Consider the following 16,831-nt stretch of genomic DNA (forward strand, 5'->3'; position numbering starts at 1 on the left):
CAGTCCGTGCTCTTGAATGGGTGTGTTGGATACCATCCACTTCTATTTATCATGATACTTGGATTTGTGGCGATGCTGCTAGATTATTTGTGGATAGCTTTCTGAACACATGCGTAATATTAACCGCATTTTCTCTTCCACTATGTCATTAATGCCTTTGAAAAAACTTCTGTTTGTTTATGAACCACTGTTTTTTTTCCAAGTGTTTACCTACTAGATCTCATTTCAAGAAATGAAGTTTTGTGAGCCAGTTCCAAGTCTTCTGGAATCTGTCCTGAATTCAGCAAATTCACAAAAATGTTGAATTATTGGCTTGTGTTGAGCTCGCTGATCCCTACTGGGGCAGCAACATGGGTACTAAAATTGGTCGGCCCCCTTACAACACCGACTACACTTCAACATTACTTCATTAGCTGTAAAGTGCTTTAGGACATCCTGAAAAGGCACTATAAAAATGCAAGTTCTTTTCTTCCTTTCAAATTTGGTGAAGCGGGAATAAAGCTTCACTGATTTCAATCACCATCTCCTTTAAATAATACAATTAGTTGATTTGGAAAAATTGTGAATTATAAAGCTGATGTATTAAAATTTTCCATGAGATAAAAAGTGCGTGCACCTGCTTCTATGCACCGTTTACAGATCAGACTGACATTGCTGTTATATCATGAGTTACAACTACTTATGGAGCTGGTGATAAAGTGCAGTTGAGCACATTCTGTTTGCAGATCTGCATCTTAAAGAAGGTGCAAAAAGAATTGTTACCAAAATGTTAATCCTTAAGTTTTCAAATATTGCATCCAGTAATCTAATTGCAGATTTAAATAACAAAATATAGTTTTATTTGGTGGTGTTGCTGGCCTGAGAAAATGGATAATGCATGCTTATTTTAACATACATATAAGGAGTTTTGCAGTTTTGTGGATTGGAATTGAATGCTCTACTACAAGATCTAAAGAGATACTGTTCATTTTTATTTCTCTTTCCGTCTTCCCTCACACTGGCAGAACTTAGCTCTGTGATTTGCCATTTGTGTGTCCAGGGTACTGCCTGAAACAGGAGTTCAGTGCTTTGCATATGCAAACCAGGGTCTGTTGCCAGCTATAGAACCAAATTAAAATTTGTATGAAAATGAACGGATCTTATGCTCAAGCTCAAGTGAAAAGGTGGCACAGACTTAAGCTGATTGGCAAAAGAATTAGACAGGAGGAAAAACTTGTTTATGCAACAGGTGGTTAGGATTTGAAATGCACTGCCTGATAGGGTGGTAGATACAGATGCAATAGTAGCCTTCGAAAAGGGAATTGGATAAATGCTTGAAGGAGATAAATTTTCAGGAATGAGGAAAGAGTGGGGGGAGTCAGACAAACTGGGTTGGTCGTCGAAAGAGCTTACGCAGGGTTCGATGAACTAAATGACTGTTTTCTGTGCTGTACTATTCCATTTCATCAATGATTAAATATATTTGGTACTAGGCCAAATTCAGAGAATCTGCTCCTTAAGGTGCACGACATGCCATATTTACCCCCGTTTAAAGATGCATTTCATCCCCCAAGCCACCATCTCAGCTCAAGGTACTCCATTTGGACAATACCCGAGCAGCATAGATGTCACCTCCAGGTGGCATACTAGGTGGCAAGAGCAAGCATCAAATGTTGCTAAAACCTATTCAGTGACAAATCCAATAGTGCAACTCGCTGGCTTTGACATTCCACAGTGAGTAAAGATCGATCCTTCCAGATGTGAAATGACCAGCTATGTTGCAAACGACCATATGCGGGTTTGTTGTGACTCTCCTTTGCTGCTGCAGCCTGTTAGAAAACATAGGCCACAAAGTTGCAATGTCCTTCAACTCAACTATTTAATGGGTCGAACATTTAAATTAATATGCTTGACTTTAAATTTATGCAAATGCAATAAATAAGCTCCACAAATTAAACGGAATTCTTCATTTGCAAAAATGCTCGAAGCTCCATAACTAATTAGAAAAGTCAAAGTGGAAATCAATCTCACCAGTTGCTTTATAAACAATGATGAAAAAGTGGCAATGTTCAAACCTTATACAATATTTATTGAAATTATGGCATGAACACAATTTTCTCACTTAGCTTTTTATGGATTTTACATATATTATTTTTCTGAATTAAATTGCGATGGGTCTCCTTGCTGAATTTTTTGCTACAAATAATCCCTTCAGTGAAAAGCTTCAGAACTTGAGCTTAAGGTTTGGCACTACAGCAGACTAGAGCTCAGTATTACTAACGCAGCAACAAATCTTCAAATTTCAAAAAATAAATTTCATTCTCCACGTGTAGAAAGGAAAAAGTGAACCAAATTCAAACAAATCTGAAAGACTTTCCTCATACCAAAAGCATTCCTGGCGTACACATTCTTCAATTACAGAGAAAACCCATCTTTTAAGCTTAAAATTTTTTGCTGTTAGAGAAGCTTACTATGCATCTATACAAATACTGTACTCTACCAGCAAAAATGGAATTTAATCCAGGTCTGACTACATTACTTTTTGATAAGGTCACTGCTGTCAGCTCGAAATAAGCCTGCACCATCACAGATAAGGAAAAGCTCAAATTAATCCAGAATCAGTCGTCATGCTGGCAAAATACTTGACCTTTTTCTCAAAACCATTTAATCAGGTAGTGCACATTTAAGGTAAAATAATTCCAAGAAACAAAATCAAGGCACCATTAACAAAAAATGAGTCCTTATTATTGATTAGTTGTTTTCGAAATGCATACCCTCTAAACACAAACGCAGTATCTTCTGAAATTCGATTATACCAATTAATAATTTTGAGATCACATTAATGATGTACCCACCTTTTCAACTATGTCTATTATGGTCAATAGATTTGTTGATCTTTACAGTATATTCTACTTAATGTATGTATTTTGATAGAAGAAACATACTGCTCATTTTGACATTAAGTTAAACAAAATCTCAGCTGCAGTCTGTCACAGTAACTAGGTAAATGTTAACATGTAAATCGAAGTGGGAATTATTTAGGTGAAAAATTAGACTATTCATTACATGTCTTCAACAACACATACAGTTACAAATTCAAATCTGCAACTTCCCACTTCTTGTTCCAATGCTATCAGATCACATCAAGTTTTTCCAGAACCTTGTCCAGGCTAAAGACACCTCAACAATTTCAACTCAAAGTCATAAAATTTAAAAGAAAAATTATTCACAAATGATCCAATTCTTTGAAAACATGAGCTATTAAGTTGCTCATGAACCCTTTCTACATTTCCTACATTATTAGGATCCTCGAATTATTAGGAATTTTAATTTTTCTTAGACCTCCTCCCTGGCAGCAAAAGCAATGCAGTTCTGGGAATGATCATCTTTTTGGAATAGAAGACTCATGACTGTCAGACAGAATGACATTTACTTTTGCATTCACTGGTGCAAAAATTGGACTCAATAATCAGTTAACTTGAAGTATTTTTTAAGAAGTACTGCTTAAAAGGAACAACAATGGTTTCTACTGTTACGAAAGTACATCTGTTTTGTTAAATATATTTTTTGAGGATTCATTTTTGAAAGATTGAAGAAATGTTAAACTTTGGGGTTTTCAAAGAGTGTCATGTAAAGGCCAGTTGACTTTGAAAAACAGTCCCTGGAAATGTTTTTTTTTTTTTAAAAGGGGCACTGAAAAAACAAGGCTTTCCGGGAAACCACCTGACTTCCAGCTCAATAAACAACAGAACGTTGGACACCTGGAGAAGTTGTTTACAAAGAAGTGATAGGCCAAGATTGATGGAGGTCAAAAGAAGAGAACTTGCAAGGAAGACCACAACCCAGCTCAGCTTTCCAGCACCTCCCTAAAAGACCCTGAGAAGTCCACTGTGTCAACTTGTCTCCTGCCTCTAAAAAAAAAGCCTACTAAATTAATTCTCAACGCCACCTGAAAAGAACTGTTCTAAAAGATCCTAGTGACCCGTCTACACGTACTCAGAGGCCAGACTGTTTTGGAACACAACCTACCTCATCTGCTGTTTCTTTAAGAATGAGCAACTATTCAGCCCAAGTGTTTTATGTCTGTAATAGAGCTCTAAAAATAAAAATCCCTTCATTTTTCCAATTAACCAGTGTATGTGAAGGTGTGTGTGCGTGTGAGTGGCTAAAGTAAAAAGGGAACTTAATATTTCATTCTGCGTGTTTATGCTTTACTTCATTACTGGTTAAGACTTGTTTTATAATAAATTGATAATTTTTTAATAAATAAACCTGGTTGGTGCATTTTATGATTGACCGTATCGGTAAGTGGGGAAAAAATTTAAATATATGTGACCCATGGAGAGTGGAACTAGAATAAACAATGCACTCCTCCTGCCTCGGTCCTAACACTATACAGAAGCACATGAACTTCAAGATGAAATGACTAACAGAGGTGGACTGACATCACTATTTAATATCTTAAAGTTAGCTATGCCTGCAAAGTCTTTCACCATCGATTAAAATAGTTACTTTCTTGCACAAATAATATAGTTCTGAGGAGTCATGGAGCAAAGGAAGATAATCTTAGAAAATAACTGGCTGTAGTTTTGGAAGATTTCTTCAGGGATAAGGCGGCTTCAATTAATTTTTCCCGTGGCACCTATTAAAGCCAAAAGTTGTGGCAGTTATAAGCCAGAAGCCTGCTCCACAGCGGTCAAGATTTCCAAACTTCTGCTCCCTCCCTCTCTTTCCCCTCCCCAGTTGCAACGCTATTTACAGTCCCCTGTAGGTCCTACCCAAGCTCTGCTCGACTGCTTGCTTCCAGCTGCCATTCAAAATCTTAACATATTTTGCTTAAACTTAAAAATGTTGCTCAAGATAATTTCAATGTATTTTGGGGTTACACAGAACACAAGATTAATTCAGGTAGCTCATCACAGAAGAGATCAAGAATCTAGAGACTATCGCACTAATAAAGTGAAAGAATAGATCTTTAATGGTTACCATGCAATAAGGCTATCTATATTACAGGTGCAGCATTCACTTTGGATGTAAAATGACTACATTTAGAGTATTTTGAGGTTTATTATTAAAGACACCTGAAATTCAATTCACATCTGATTTTAAACTTTGCAGACCCACTTTTGAAAGTACAGCTATTGCTTTTTTGATTGAAATTCTATGTTTTATATTTAATTCACATTCATCAAAGCGTCTTCAGACATATTCCTCAATGTAATAGAATTTTGAAGTAATATGCTTCATTTTACTTTACTGAATTTCCTCTACACTCTTATTATGCATGTTGCTAACTATATGTGTTTTGATTTATTTTTAATTAATAGCCACTGGACTGTATGTTTATCTCCGAAACGTTTACTGCTCAGGCCATCCCAACTGATTTTGAAGTCAGCAGTTTGATTTTATTTAAGCCACGCTTTAATCGACTTACTTGGACAAGTGAAGCAGAGAACAAGTAAAGTTTCTTTTTAAAAATGATCCAACATATCTTTGTTTAAAAGATAATCTTAACTTCGTGTTTCTGTTCTCAACATTCTAATTAATTAAGCGCAGGATTTTGAATTTCCAAATACATGTAAAAGGGACAATCTTATTGGTGGCCAATTCCTGTTTGTCACAATTTTTTATTCATTAACAGGATGTGGGCGGCACTGGTCGGGCCAGCCTTTATTGCCTATCCCTATCCACCCTTGAGCAGGTAGCAGTGAGCTACCTACTTGGCAGATGAGTGGCTTGCCAGGCCATTTCAGCGGGCAGTTAAGAATCTGGAGTCACATCAGGCCAACCGGCTAAGGATGGCAGATTTCCTCCCTTAGAAGGACATTAGTGAACTAGATGGGTTTTTTACAACAATCTGGTAATTTCACGATCACCATTACTGATACGAGCTTTTCACTCCAGATTTGATGAATTGAATTTAAATTCCCCAGCTGCTGTGACGCGATTTGAACTCATGTCTGGATCATTATTCCAGGTCTCTGAATCAGCATGTTATCAGAGGTGAACAATAACTAATATTTTGTTTACAGAATCCTGGTGTTTATAAACAGACTCTGGACAAGCTTAAATACAGCTTTCACAAGAGGGTAATGAATCTTAAGTCATGATTGTGCTTTTTCCAACAACTCTGCTTTCTGGACAGGGCAAAAAAGATGATTGCCTTAAGAAAACAAAAGTTCCTTCTGATCCAAAACTTATGCTTGCAGTTGTGTTATGGTTAACATGTCCAGGAATAATTGCCCTTTAACTGTGGCTTGTAACAGAGGAGAAATGCAGGTTGTCCAATACATTTCCTGTCCCTGCTGAAAGGTGGAAAGTGCAACACTGACTCTCCAATGCAGAAGGCTAAAATGATTTAGTAGATTTATTTATACATAGAAGCTGAGATATAGCAAAATACTGAATCAACACAATACTTACCAACAAAACTGAAGATACTCCATAAAGATCCAAATAACTTTTTAAGAATGTGTTCTGAAGAGTTTGATAGTGATAAAGTCGTTTGTAAACTTCATACAATTAAATATAGATGATACAAATTTATTGATCATATAAATCAGGGCGACACAGTGGTGCAGTGGTTAGCACTGCAGCCTCACAGCTCCAGCGACCCGGGTTCAGTTCTGGGTACTGCCTGTGCGGAGTTTGCAAGTTCTCCCTGTGACCGCGTGGGTTTCCGCCGGATGCTCCGGTTTCCTCCCACAGCCAAAGACTTGCAGGTTGATAGATAAGGTAGGTGAATGGTGGGGACGTGGTAGGGAATATGGGATTAATGTAGGATTAGTATAAATGGGTGGTTGTTGGTCGGCACAGACTCGGTGGGCCGAAAGGCCTGTTTCAGAGCTGTATCTCTAAATAAATAAAATAAAAAATAAACGGATGTCAAAATTTTTGTCACACTAAAGAATGCGGGAGAATTTCAAAAACAGTTTAACTACTTGGACTTCAGAAACGTTCAATCAGGCATGATAAATGAATCATAGCATAGAATGATGAGCAAGTGCTCAGAAATGTTCGAGTTTCTAATGCCGTGCTAATGCCTTGATGATTCACAATTTAACATCTAGAACAAAGTCCCCAAATTCTAAATATATTTGAGATGAATCTTCCTGGCCTGGTTCCACAGACAATGTGACTCCAGGGTTCCATTTTAAAATTGGGTAAAGAAAGTATGGTTTCATTTTAACTTGAGCTACTTCCAAACTGTATGAAATAAAATTTAGAAATGTCACATCCTAGATGTCAGAGTATTGTGGAAGTTATTTTTGAATGACTATAAACTCAGGGACGTTATACTTACACATACAAGTCCTGCCTGTTGCATCTCAATATTGGTGCTTCAAGACTTTTAACAACAAAACAACCCTTATAACGTACAATTGGCAACCTCCCAATCCCATTAGACCAAATGTCCATACATGCAGTCTTAAATATACAGCTCCTTAAACAGTAACAAAGGCTCCCCAGCATTGTTTTTGTACATTATTAATAGAAAAATTTCACACCATCAGGGTATTAAGAGGCAATATATTTCATAGCCTTGTGGCAGGCTTTTGTAATTAATTCAATAATGGTCAGTTCCCTGCACAAATAACTATTTTATCTAGTAGAGAGTTCCACACCAGGACAGATGTATAAAACAAAATATTAAACATTCTATGCAAAATTTACAGAACGAAGATGCAACTGTAACAAGTAGTGCAGATATTTCTACTCTTCAACTTGTTTTGCCCACAATCTCTTTGCTCCAGTTTGGATTAGATATGTTTACCAAGCTACGCAACTAAATATTTATGGAAAATTTACAATACCTTATGGATTACAGTTCAATGAGCAACATTAATGTACAATCTCTCACTATAGCAATCTGTTTGGCCTGTCACCTCAAGAAAAAAAACTGCATCAAAGTGGCCACATCATCAACCTGTAAAGCAGCACAAATCACTATGCAAGACATACTGCGTTCTCCAGTAAACAACAGTGCACATGATCTTCTATTTTCCCTATCCCAGCACAACACTATGGGTGCCCCAAAATTTAAAAAAAAAATTGCTGTCCTCTATGCTGTACCTGCAGTTTGTCCAATCTTTCCCAACTCTACAAGTTGTACAATCTGGTCTTTTTTAAATAAGATGTTAAAATTTAGACTGAAAAATGTACCTCTTGTAAAACAATGCTAAAAATCATGGATTTAGTATTTCCACTTTCATTTTCACACAGCACTTTTTTTTGTATTCTTTTATGGGATGTTGGTGTCGCTGCATGGCCAACATTTGTTGCCCATCCCTAACTGCTCTTGACAACTGAGTGGCTTGCAAGGCCACTTCAGTGTCAACCACATTGCTGTGGGTCTGAAGTCACATGTAGGCCAGACCAGCTAAGGACGGCAGATTTCCTTCCCTAAAGGACAGTAGTGTACCAGATGGGTTTTTACACCAATCGATGGTAGTTTCATGGCACCATTACTGAGACTAGCTTTCAATTTCAGATTTTTTTTTTAATTAAGCAATTAAATTTAAATTCCACCAGCTGCCACTGTGGGATCTGAACCTGTGTCCCCAGGGCATTAGCCTAGGTCTCTGGATTACTAGCTCAGTGACATTACCAATACACCACCATCTCCCCATAATGTTACTAATGTAATGTAATTCCAGTTCCAATTTTACCCTTTTTACAATATTCTTTAAGCTCACCTCAGAGGAATGGCAATTGGACCCTCTATCCTTGTAGCTTCTGGCACTAATAATTTAATCAACTGTTGAATGAAGCTTTGTGTTGTTCACTAATGTCTTTGCTTCATTTAGGAAATACGTTGAAGGGCTATAAACTGCAGAATTCCACCATATTTCAAATCAAGAGAAAAACTCTTAATATCTATGTATGGCAGTTGGTACTCTCTTTAGTGTTGCTTGCTAAAGCCTTGAGTTCTTAGGGTTGGGAGAGAAGCTGCATTTCTCGTGTATGGCTCGAAGTACTATATGGGCTCAGCCTACATATATGGGGTCAGCCTGCCTTCTTTATAGAATGGATAACTGAAAGCATTCTGATCTTGTTACTTAATCCCCTCAGGCACATTACAAAACGCTACAAGCTTGGTAACAGACATCATCATTCCTAATGGTTGGGTTATCAAAATTTGCTGTAATCGGTGTAACAGGCAGCTAATTAGCACTCTATCTTTTGGTTGTTGATTAACATACCCAACTGCATTAAGATCAAGTTCCTCAGGGTGTCTCTGGAGGTAGGGGTTGATGGATAGGTGCATGTCTGAGCCAAGAAACATATTCAGCAACTTTTGGTCAATTCATTGGTTCTTTCCCTCACACTTTACCACATCCCATGTAGAAATGAACATGTATTGAGTCTGTGGATGGAGACTCAACTTCACTTCTAAGTTTTGTGTTATGAATTCTGGTCCAGAGTAGAGTTATTAGAAGAGATAATAAAGTGTTAAGACCTTTATTATTTGTGTTGAGAAGGCAAAAGTTAAATATTCTGTAATCAGGTGAAATCAGCTTATCAATCTTTTGCTACTGTTTTATTTTTTCATCCAATATATGCCACAAGGTGATAGAGGGATCATTCTTCTGTTATCCAAAGGCTATACAAGCATGAGTTAACAAATTATAGTAATAATGGTAGTCTATTTGATCCTTGACTATGCTACATTTCTAGATATTGAGCATATAAGGGCACATAAGTTCAGAGGCAGCAAAAACTCCCTTTATAGGAGCAATTCTTAAACAGGTGAAATCCTAAAAATGTTTATTTTGTTTAGAAACTAAGGTGAAGGTCTGAGGCCTATACTACAGAACACCGTAAGAACATAAGAAACAGGAGCAAGACAAGGCCATTCAGCCCTTTAAGGCTGCTCGACCATTCCATACGATCATGGCTAATCTTGTATCTCAATTCCACCTTCCGGTACTATTCCACTATCCCTTAATTCAAAAAACTATCGATCTCCATCTTGACTATATTCAAGACTGAGCAGCCACAGCCCGCTGAGGTAGAGAATTCAAAAGATCCATTCTTTTGAGTGAATAAATTTTTCCTCATCGCAGCCTTAAATGGCCGACCCCTTATTTTGAGATTGTGGCGCATAGTTCTAGACTCCCCAGGCGGGGAAACATCCTCCCAGCTATTACTCTATCAAGCCCCTGAGAATTGGACATGTTTCAATTAAATAGTATTTCATTCTTCTAAATTCTAGGGAATATAGGCCTAGTCTATTTCTCTCCTCATAGGACAATCCCCTCATCCCAAGAATCTGCACTTTTTGTTTTGTTTCAGATTTCCAGCATCTGCAGTAATTTGCTTTTATTTTAGTGAACCCTTTGTTGCACTCACTTGTGGGCTACTATATTCTTCCTCAGCTAAGGAGATCAAAACTGTACACAGTACTGCAGGTGTTGTCTCACCAAGGTCCAACACAATTGCAGTCAGACTGCTTCACTCTTATACTCCAATCCTTTAGTAATAAAGGCTTTACTTTGTTGATTTAAAAAAAAATGAAACATGTATTCAGAAAGTGGCAATTAGGTGAAAATCTGAAGACCCTAGGAGGAAAGAATGAGTGAAGAAGGATCCTAGTTATAAGAAATGACAGTTTTAATAGAATGGTTGGACAAAGATGTATTCCCTACATACCTTTCATGACCTCTGACAGCCAGTGAAGTACTTCTGACGTGTCCACACTGTTGTAAGGCTTTTAGCAACCAAATTGTACACAGCAAAAGTCCCGCAAACAGCAATGAGATAAATCATCTGATAATTTATTTTCATGATGTTGGTTGAAGGATTAACGTTGGCCAAGACATCACGAAAACGCCCCTGCTCTTCTTCAAACAGAGCCACATAACTTTTTACATCCGCCCGAGTGGGGAAGTGGGGCCTCAGTTTCAGGTTTCATCTGCAAGACAGAACCTCCAACCATGCAGCAATTTCTCAGTATGCACGAATGCCAGCCTAGATAATGTACTCAAGTTTTTGGAGGAGTGCTTGAACCCATGACTTCTGGATCAGGCAAAAGTGTTACCACTGCAGGCAATGAATCTTGATTACTACCACACTAGGAATGTAAGGAAGAGGAGGAGCTATAGAATGGTATATTTGGAGCTTAGAAGGAATCAGATGAAATTTAGAGGAACACTGGGAGTGATAAAATAGAGAGCTTGTGATGAAGGGGTTGGAGGTGAGAGAGAAACTACCCATCCGTTGACAAGTTTTATCTTGTATCCTATCCAGGACTGCACATGAGGTGCTTGAACTCTATGTATTGGAATGTTACAACCAAGGAAAAGCGTCTGTTCATCTATCTGGGAAGGATTCAAACCCAAGTCCTACATATGAAAGGGTAGCGTTCGAACTCATGACATTAACTAACCTCACAAGGTCATTCTAAAATGAATTGCAACTACAGACTACCTTGCAGAAGAGCCATGTTGCACAATGCAAGATATATTTTGTATAATTACACTTTGTAAGATTACACACTTGCACTGTACCCTGATTTAAATATTTAAATCAATCAGCAACAGTTAATCCTTTCAGGGGAGAAAAGGAGGAAAGATGGGAGGGGGTGGTTACAGGTGAAAGACAAGGAATTCCTAAAGGTTATGCAATCAGAAAAAATATTTAGATGATTTGAAACTATACATCAGAAATATAGGCATAATACTGCAGTGGCCCAGACAGCATATTTTCATTAATTGAAACGTAATGAAAGCGTGTGCTTTTCCCCACACAAAATTATACAGTGCGTAAAAGGACCAGGCAGTGTCCTCCTTCTGTAAATAAACTACAACAGGAATCTGACAACCCATAGTCATCATGCTTGAAAGGGTGGTGGAAGAAGATTCAATAAGAACTTTTAAAGGGGAATTAGATATATACTTCAAAAAGAAAAAATTTGCAGACAAATGGGGAAAGACTGAGACTAACTGCGTAGCTTTTTAAAAGAGCCGGCACAGGCACAATGGCACAAATGACCTCCTTCTGTGCTGCACGATTCTATCACGCGTACTGACATGCTTACCTCTTCTGCTGCAAACTTCAAAACTGCTGTGAAAGGTGTGACTTCAGGTACACTCAATCTGAAACACAACCAATCATTAATAAAGTCTTACTACCAAAATGTGACTAAAATTCAATGTTTTTTATTCAAGACCCAGGACTAATACTCTTTATGGATGGAAATGAAAGAGGAGGAAAGGATTACAATAATGCAGTTGTTGACCAATGATATCAATCTCTATCAATTAGTTTACAACCGACTAAGACATTCGGCAAGAAAAACAAACCAATGGTGAAAAGCTCTGGGAACCAGAGGCCCAAAATCAGCTGTTGCACCCAATCATGCTACTCTTAGCATATACCATGTCTCAAACTACTCACATACCGTATCATTCAGCTTTACACGGACAATCTAAACAAAATAACCAACTTACATCTACAATTTCCATGCCTCGGAGCATTTTAAAGACCTGCTTCACATCTCTATTATTTCTTCATTTCTACAATAAATATGTTCAAATTTACAGCTCTCTTCCTCGTGTAAGAGCAAAGTCCTGGAATTACCTGTTACTCACTAAACATTTTCTATGCACCTCTGAAAGTAGAATGGCAAAACTAAAGCCAGTGGTGGTGGGGGGGGGAGCAGTAAAGGAATGGAGATTTCCTATGTAGTGCATGTGTAATAAAATCTTAAAACAGTCCTTTATTATTAATTTCTGATAGTATTATAAATAGCACAGAGAAAATTATACCAAACATGGCCACGCCAGGGTATACAAGTTTATAGTATAGAGTCACAGAGTTATACAGCACAGAAACAGGCCCTTCGGCCCATCATGTCCGCGCCTGCCATCCAGCCTATCTATTCTAATCGCATTTTCCAGCACTTGGCCCGTAGCCTTGTATGCTATGGCATTTCAAGTGTTCATCTAAATGCTTCTTAAATGTTGTGAGGGTTCCTGCCTCTACCACCCCTTCAGGTAGTGTGTTCCAGATTCCAACTACCCTCTGGGTGAAAAATGTTTTCCTCAAATCCACTCTAAACCTCCTGCCCCTTACCTTAAATCTATGCCCCCTGGTTATTGACACCTCCGCTAAGGGAAAAAGCTTTTTCCCCATCAACCCTATCTATGCCCCTCATAATTTTGTATACCTCAATCAGGTCCCCTCCCAGCCTTCTCTGTTCTAAGGAAAACAACCCTAGCCTATCCAGTCTCTCTTCATAACTGAAATGATCCAGCCCCGGCAACATCCTGGTGAATCTCCTCTGCACCCTCTCCAGTGCAATCACATCCTTCCTATAGTGTGGAAACCAGAACTGTACACAGTACTCCAGCTGTGGCCGAACTAGTGTTTTATACAGCTCCATCATAACCTCCCTGCTCTTATATTCTATGCCTCGGCTAATAAAGGCAAATATCCCATATGCCTTCCTAACCACCTTATCTACCTGTGTTGCTGCCTTCAGTCATCTATGGACAAGTACACCAAGGTCCTGTACCTCCTAGGGTCCTACCATCCATTGTATATTCCCTTGCCTTGTTAGTCCTCCCAAAATGCATCACCTCACACTTCTCAGAATTAAATTCCATTTGCCATTGCTCTGCCCATCTTACCAGCCGCTCTGTAATCTAAGGCTATCCTCCTCACTATTTACGACATTACCAATTTTCGTGTCATCTGTGAACTTACTGATCATACCTCCTATATTCACTTCCAAATCATTAATGTACACTACAAACAGTAAGGGTCCCAGCACCAATCCCTGCAGTACGCCACTGCTCACAGACTTCCAATCACAAAAACAACCCTCGACCATCACCCTCTGCCCTGCCTCTTGCCACTAAGCCAATTTTGGATCCAATTTGCCAAAATGCCCTGGATCCCAAGGGCTCTTACCTTCTTGACCAATCTCCCATGCAGGACCTTATCAAAAGCCTTACTGAAGTCCATGTAGACTACATCAACTCTTTTACGCTCATCTACACACCTAGTCATCTCCTCGAAAAATTCAATCAAATTTGTTAGACATGATCTCCCCCTGACAAAGCTATGCTGACTATCCTTGATTAATCCCTGCCTCTCCAAGTGGAGATTAATCCTGTCTCTCAGTATTTTTTCCAATAGTTTCCCTACCACTGATGTTAGACTCGCTGGCCTGTAATTAACCTGGTTTATCCCTACTACCCTTCTTGAATAATGGTACCACATTCACTGTCCTCCAGTCCTCTGGCACTTCTCCTGTGGCCAGAGAGGATTTAAAAATTTGTGTCAGAGCCCCTGCAATCTCCTCCCTTGCCTCACATAGCAGCCTGGAATACATCTCATCTGGGCCTGGGGATTTATCTACTTTTAAGCCTGCTAAAACCACTAATACCTCCTCCCTTTTAATGCTAATTTGTTCAAGTATATCATAATCCCCCTCCCTGATCTCTACGCCTACAATCGTCCTTCTCCATAGTGAACACAGATGAAAAATAATAATTTAAAACTTCAAGTTAGAATTAAGTGTCCTTCTTGCATACATTGCAACCTCTATATAAGTTTCCTATTGCCTGTACACTTAATCCAATACATGAAGTGCATAAAATAGACACAATAACCCATCGAACACTGATAAAATTTATGACCAGTCTTATTGAAACACAAGCCATACTTGTAAATTAAAAGCTTGTCCTCCAAATTAAACCAAAACATGATAACAATGTGCTCAAAATAACCAACAGCACTTGCACGTTCAAAATACAAAATCATTTCGACCGCACATTTACCAAGATAAATACTTTGAAAGAGATGAAAGTTTCTAATAATGTTATATTTTATTTTAAAAAAGCAACTAAAAAGATTAACCTCCTCCCCCATATAATTGCCAGTGAAAATTATTTTTAAAACAGCTCCAAAAGTCATATTAATCAGTGACAGATTAACATTCACTTAGAGGATGAAAGTATTCCAGGCTACAGAACAGCAGCTCCCATGGACTATTCTCAGCTGCACTCACTTACACTTTGTAGGGCAACTTTGGATCCGATGTCAGCGTGATTTTAAATGTAACTTTTGACCTAAAAAAAATTAGTACAGAATTAGTTAGCCTCCACCAGCTTCTGCAAGTCACAATATTGGTCGCATTGACCAAGGTATTATTCATATTATTTTTAAAGTCACTTTTACAAATCTGAGTTATTTATGTTCGGTTGCTATTATTAGTGCTTTCCTATAACTATTACTATTTATGCCCATTCCCTTTTTTTTTAACACTTACTGTTAACACAACAATAACATTATCCCACGTCAATATTTTTTGTTGCAAGCTTTCTTAAATTATTTTTATTATTAATACTAAAATTAATGTTTTAATCTCTATATCTCTGTTGGCATTTAAATTACTATTACCACAATGGCATAAGTATCAACATTTTCTGTTTTATTTCAGATTTCCAGTATTCACAGTATTTTGCTTTTGTAGATCGTGGAATACTTGAATCTGGAGGTGACAGGTCAGAGTTTCAACAAACAGGTTATGTAAGAACAGCAGTAGGCAATATTAAAGAGAAGGAAATATGGAGAGAGGCTGGTAATTTGCAAGGACGGAGTGGGTGATGACAGTTTTTTTTTTATTCATTCAGGGGATGTGAGCGATGCCCATCCTTAACTGCCCTTGAGAAGGTGATGGTGAGCTGCCTGCTTGAACCACCTTCTCGAACAGTAAATTTAAAGGACAGACCAGAGAGAGAGGAGGGAACCGTTACAATATCAGCTGGCAAGGAGACCAGGAAGGGAGGTCGGGTGGAAATAGTACCGAAAGAGCAGGAGATGGATCTCATGGACCAGATGAACTCAGAGATGGGAAAATAGAATGGGACACGGGTTGTAGGACAGGGCATCAATGAGGCAGGCTGCTGACACTTTATTGCTCCTGTGATTAACATGGTTTTAATAAGGTTATGACTGTATACATCATTGTAACTACGAATTACTGTTTAATATTAAACACTCAGAAATGTCAGGACAGCTAAAGCACCATCTCCACTCCCCGTCTGGCCGCCTGCACACGGCCTTTCCCCGATCCCCCAACCCCCGCCCCCCGCGAGACCCTTCTACTCACATTGTCCCTCCGAGCCGCTCCTGGGCGCTGATTAACCCGGAAGCCGACACACTCACACGTCACCGTACACCGAAAGGATCATCCTTTAGCTGCCTACACATCTCCCTAAAGAATTGTGTGGATTGAAAAATAATAATACTTACAGTGAAATCGAACTTACCGATCAGACTAACTTTTTTTTTTATTTTGGTTTATTTTACTGTGTTGGCCTTTTCCTCTCACAGCCCCCATATTGAGCAGGCATGCTTTCAGACAGCTAGTACTAATGGCCCTTGGTTGGAAGCTTTCAGTTAAGAGAAAATTAAGGAATTTGAATAATTTTTCATTGTAACACTTGTTCACTTGCTTTGTAGGAATATTTAATTTGCTTATTTTAATACACTCTAGCTTTTGCATCACCTGTTTGAAAGTGTTTTCTTTCTGTAAAATCAAGGACCTACATTCCTGCTTCAACTCCCCCCCCCCCTCCTGTCATCTGCACTAATCAATGCGTGATGTGATTGTAGCTTGCTGTTCTTCATTATTGGGTTTTCTGTTTTCTTTGACACATTGTCTTCTCAATCCTTTTCCAATGTTTCTCTTCTACAGTCCAGCTCCCTTGTCTTTTTCATACAATTTACGTGATAGAAAGTATACCTTCTCCAATAACACAAGACACAAGAAATAGGAGCAGAACTCGACTATATGGCCCATCGAGCCTGCTCCACCACTCAATATGATCATGCTTTT

General features: G+C 38.5%; 1 protein-coding gene across 3 annotated transcripts in view; it reads right to left on the reverse strand.

The window, feature by feature from the left end:
* ufm1 (ubiquitin-fold modifier 1) overlaps window positions 1–16,178 on the reverse strand; it is a 66,134-nt gene extending 49,956 nt beyond the window's left edge. For all 3 annotated transcript variants that reach the window (XR_010975195.1, XM_068033446.1, XM_068033447.1), the window contains exons 1-3: window positions 16,103–16,178; window positions 15,003–15,059; window positions 12,020–12,077 (exon numbers count right to left, since the gene is read on the reverse strand). Coding sequence is in view for 2 of the 3 variants with exons in the window: in XM_068033446.1 (XP_067889547.1) it covers window positions 12,020–12,077; window positions 15,003–15,059; window positions 16,103–16,104 (117 nt within the window). In the remaining variant the exon portion in view is untranslated. The remainder of the gene's footprint in view (window positions 1–12,019; window positions 12,078–15,002; window positions 15,060–16,102) is intronic.
* Window positions 16,179–16,831: the final 653 nt, after the last annotated feature.

This window comes from Heterodontus francisci, chromosome 6 (assembly GCF_036365525.1).
Source record: "Heterodontus francisci isolate sHetFra1 chromosome 6, sHetFra1.hap1, whole genome shotgun sequence".
Taxonomy (NCBI): domain Eukaryota; kingdom Metazoa; phylum Chordata; class Chondrichthyes; order Heterodontiformes; family Heterodontidae; genus Heterodontus; species Heterodontus francisci.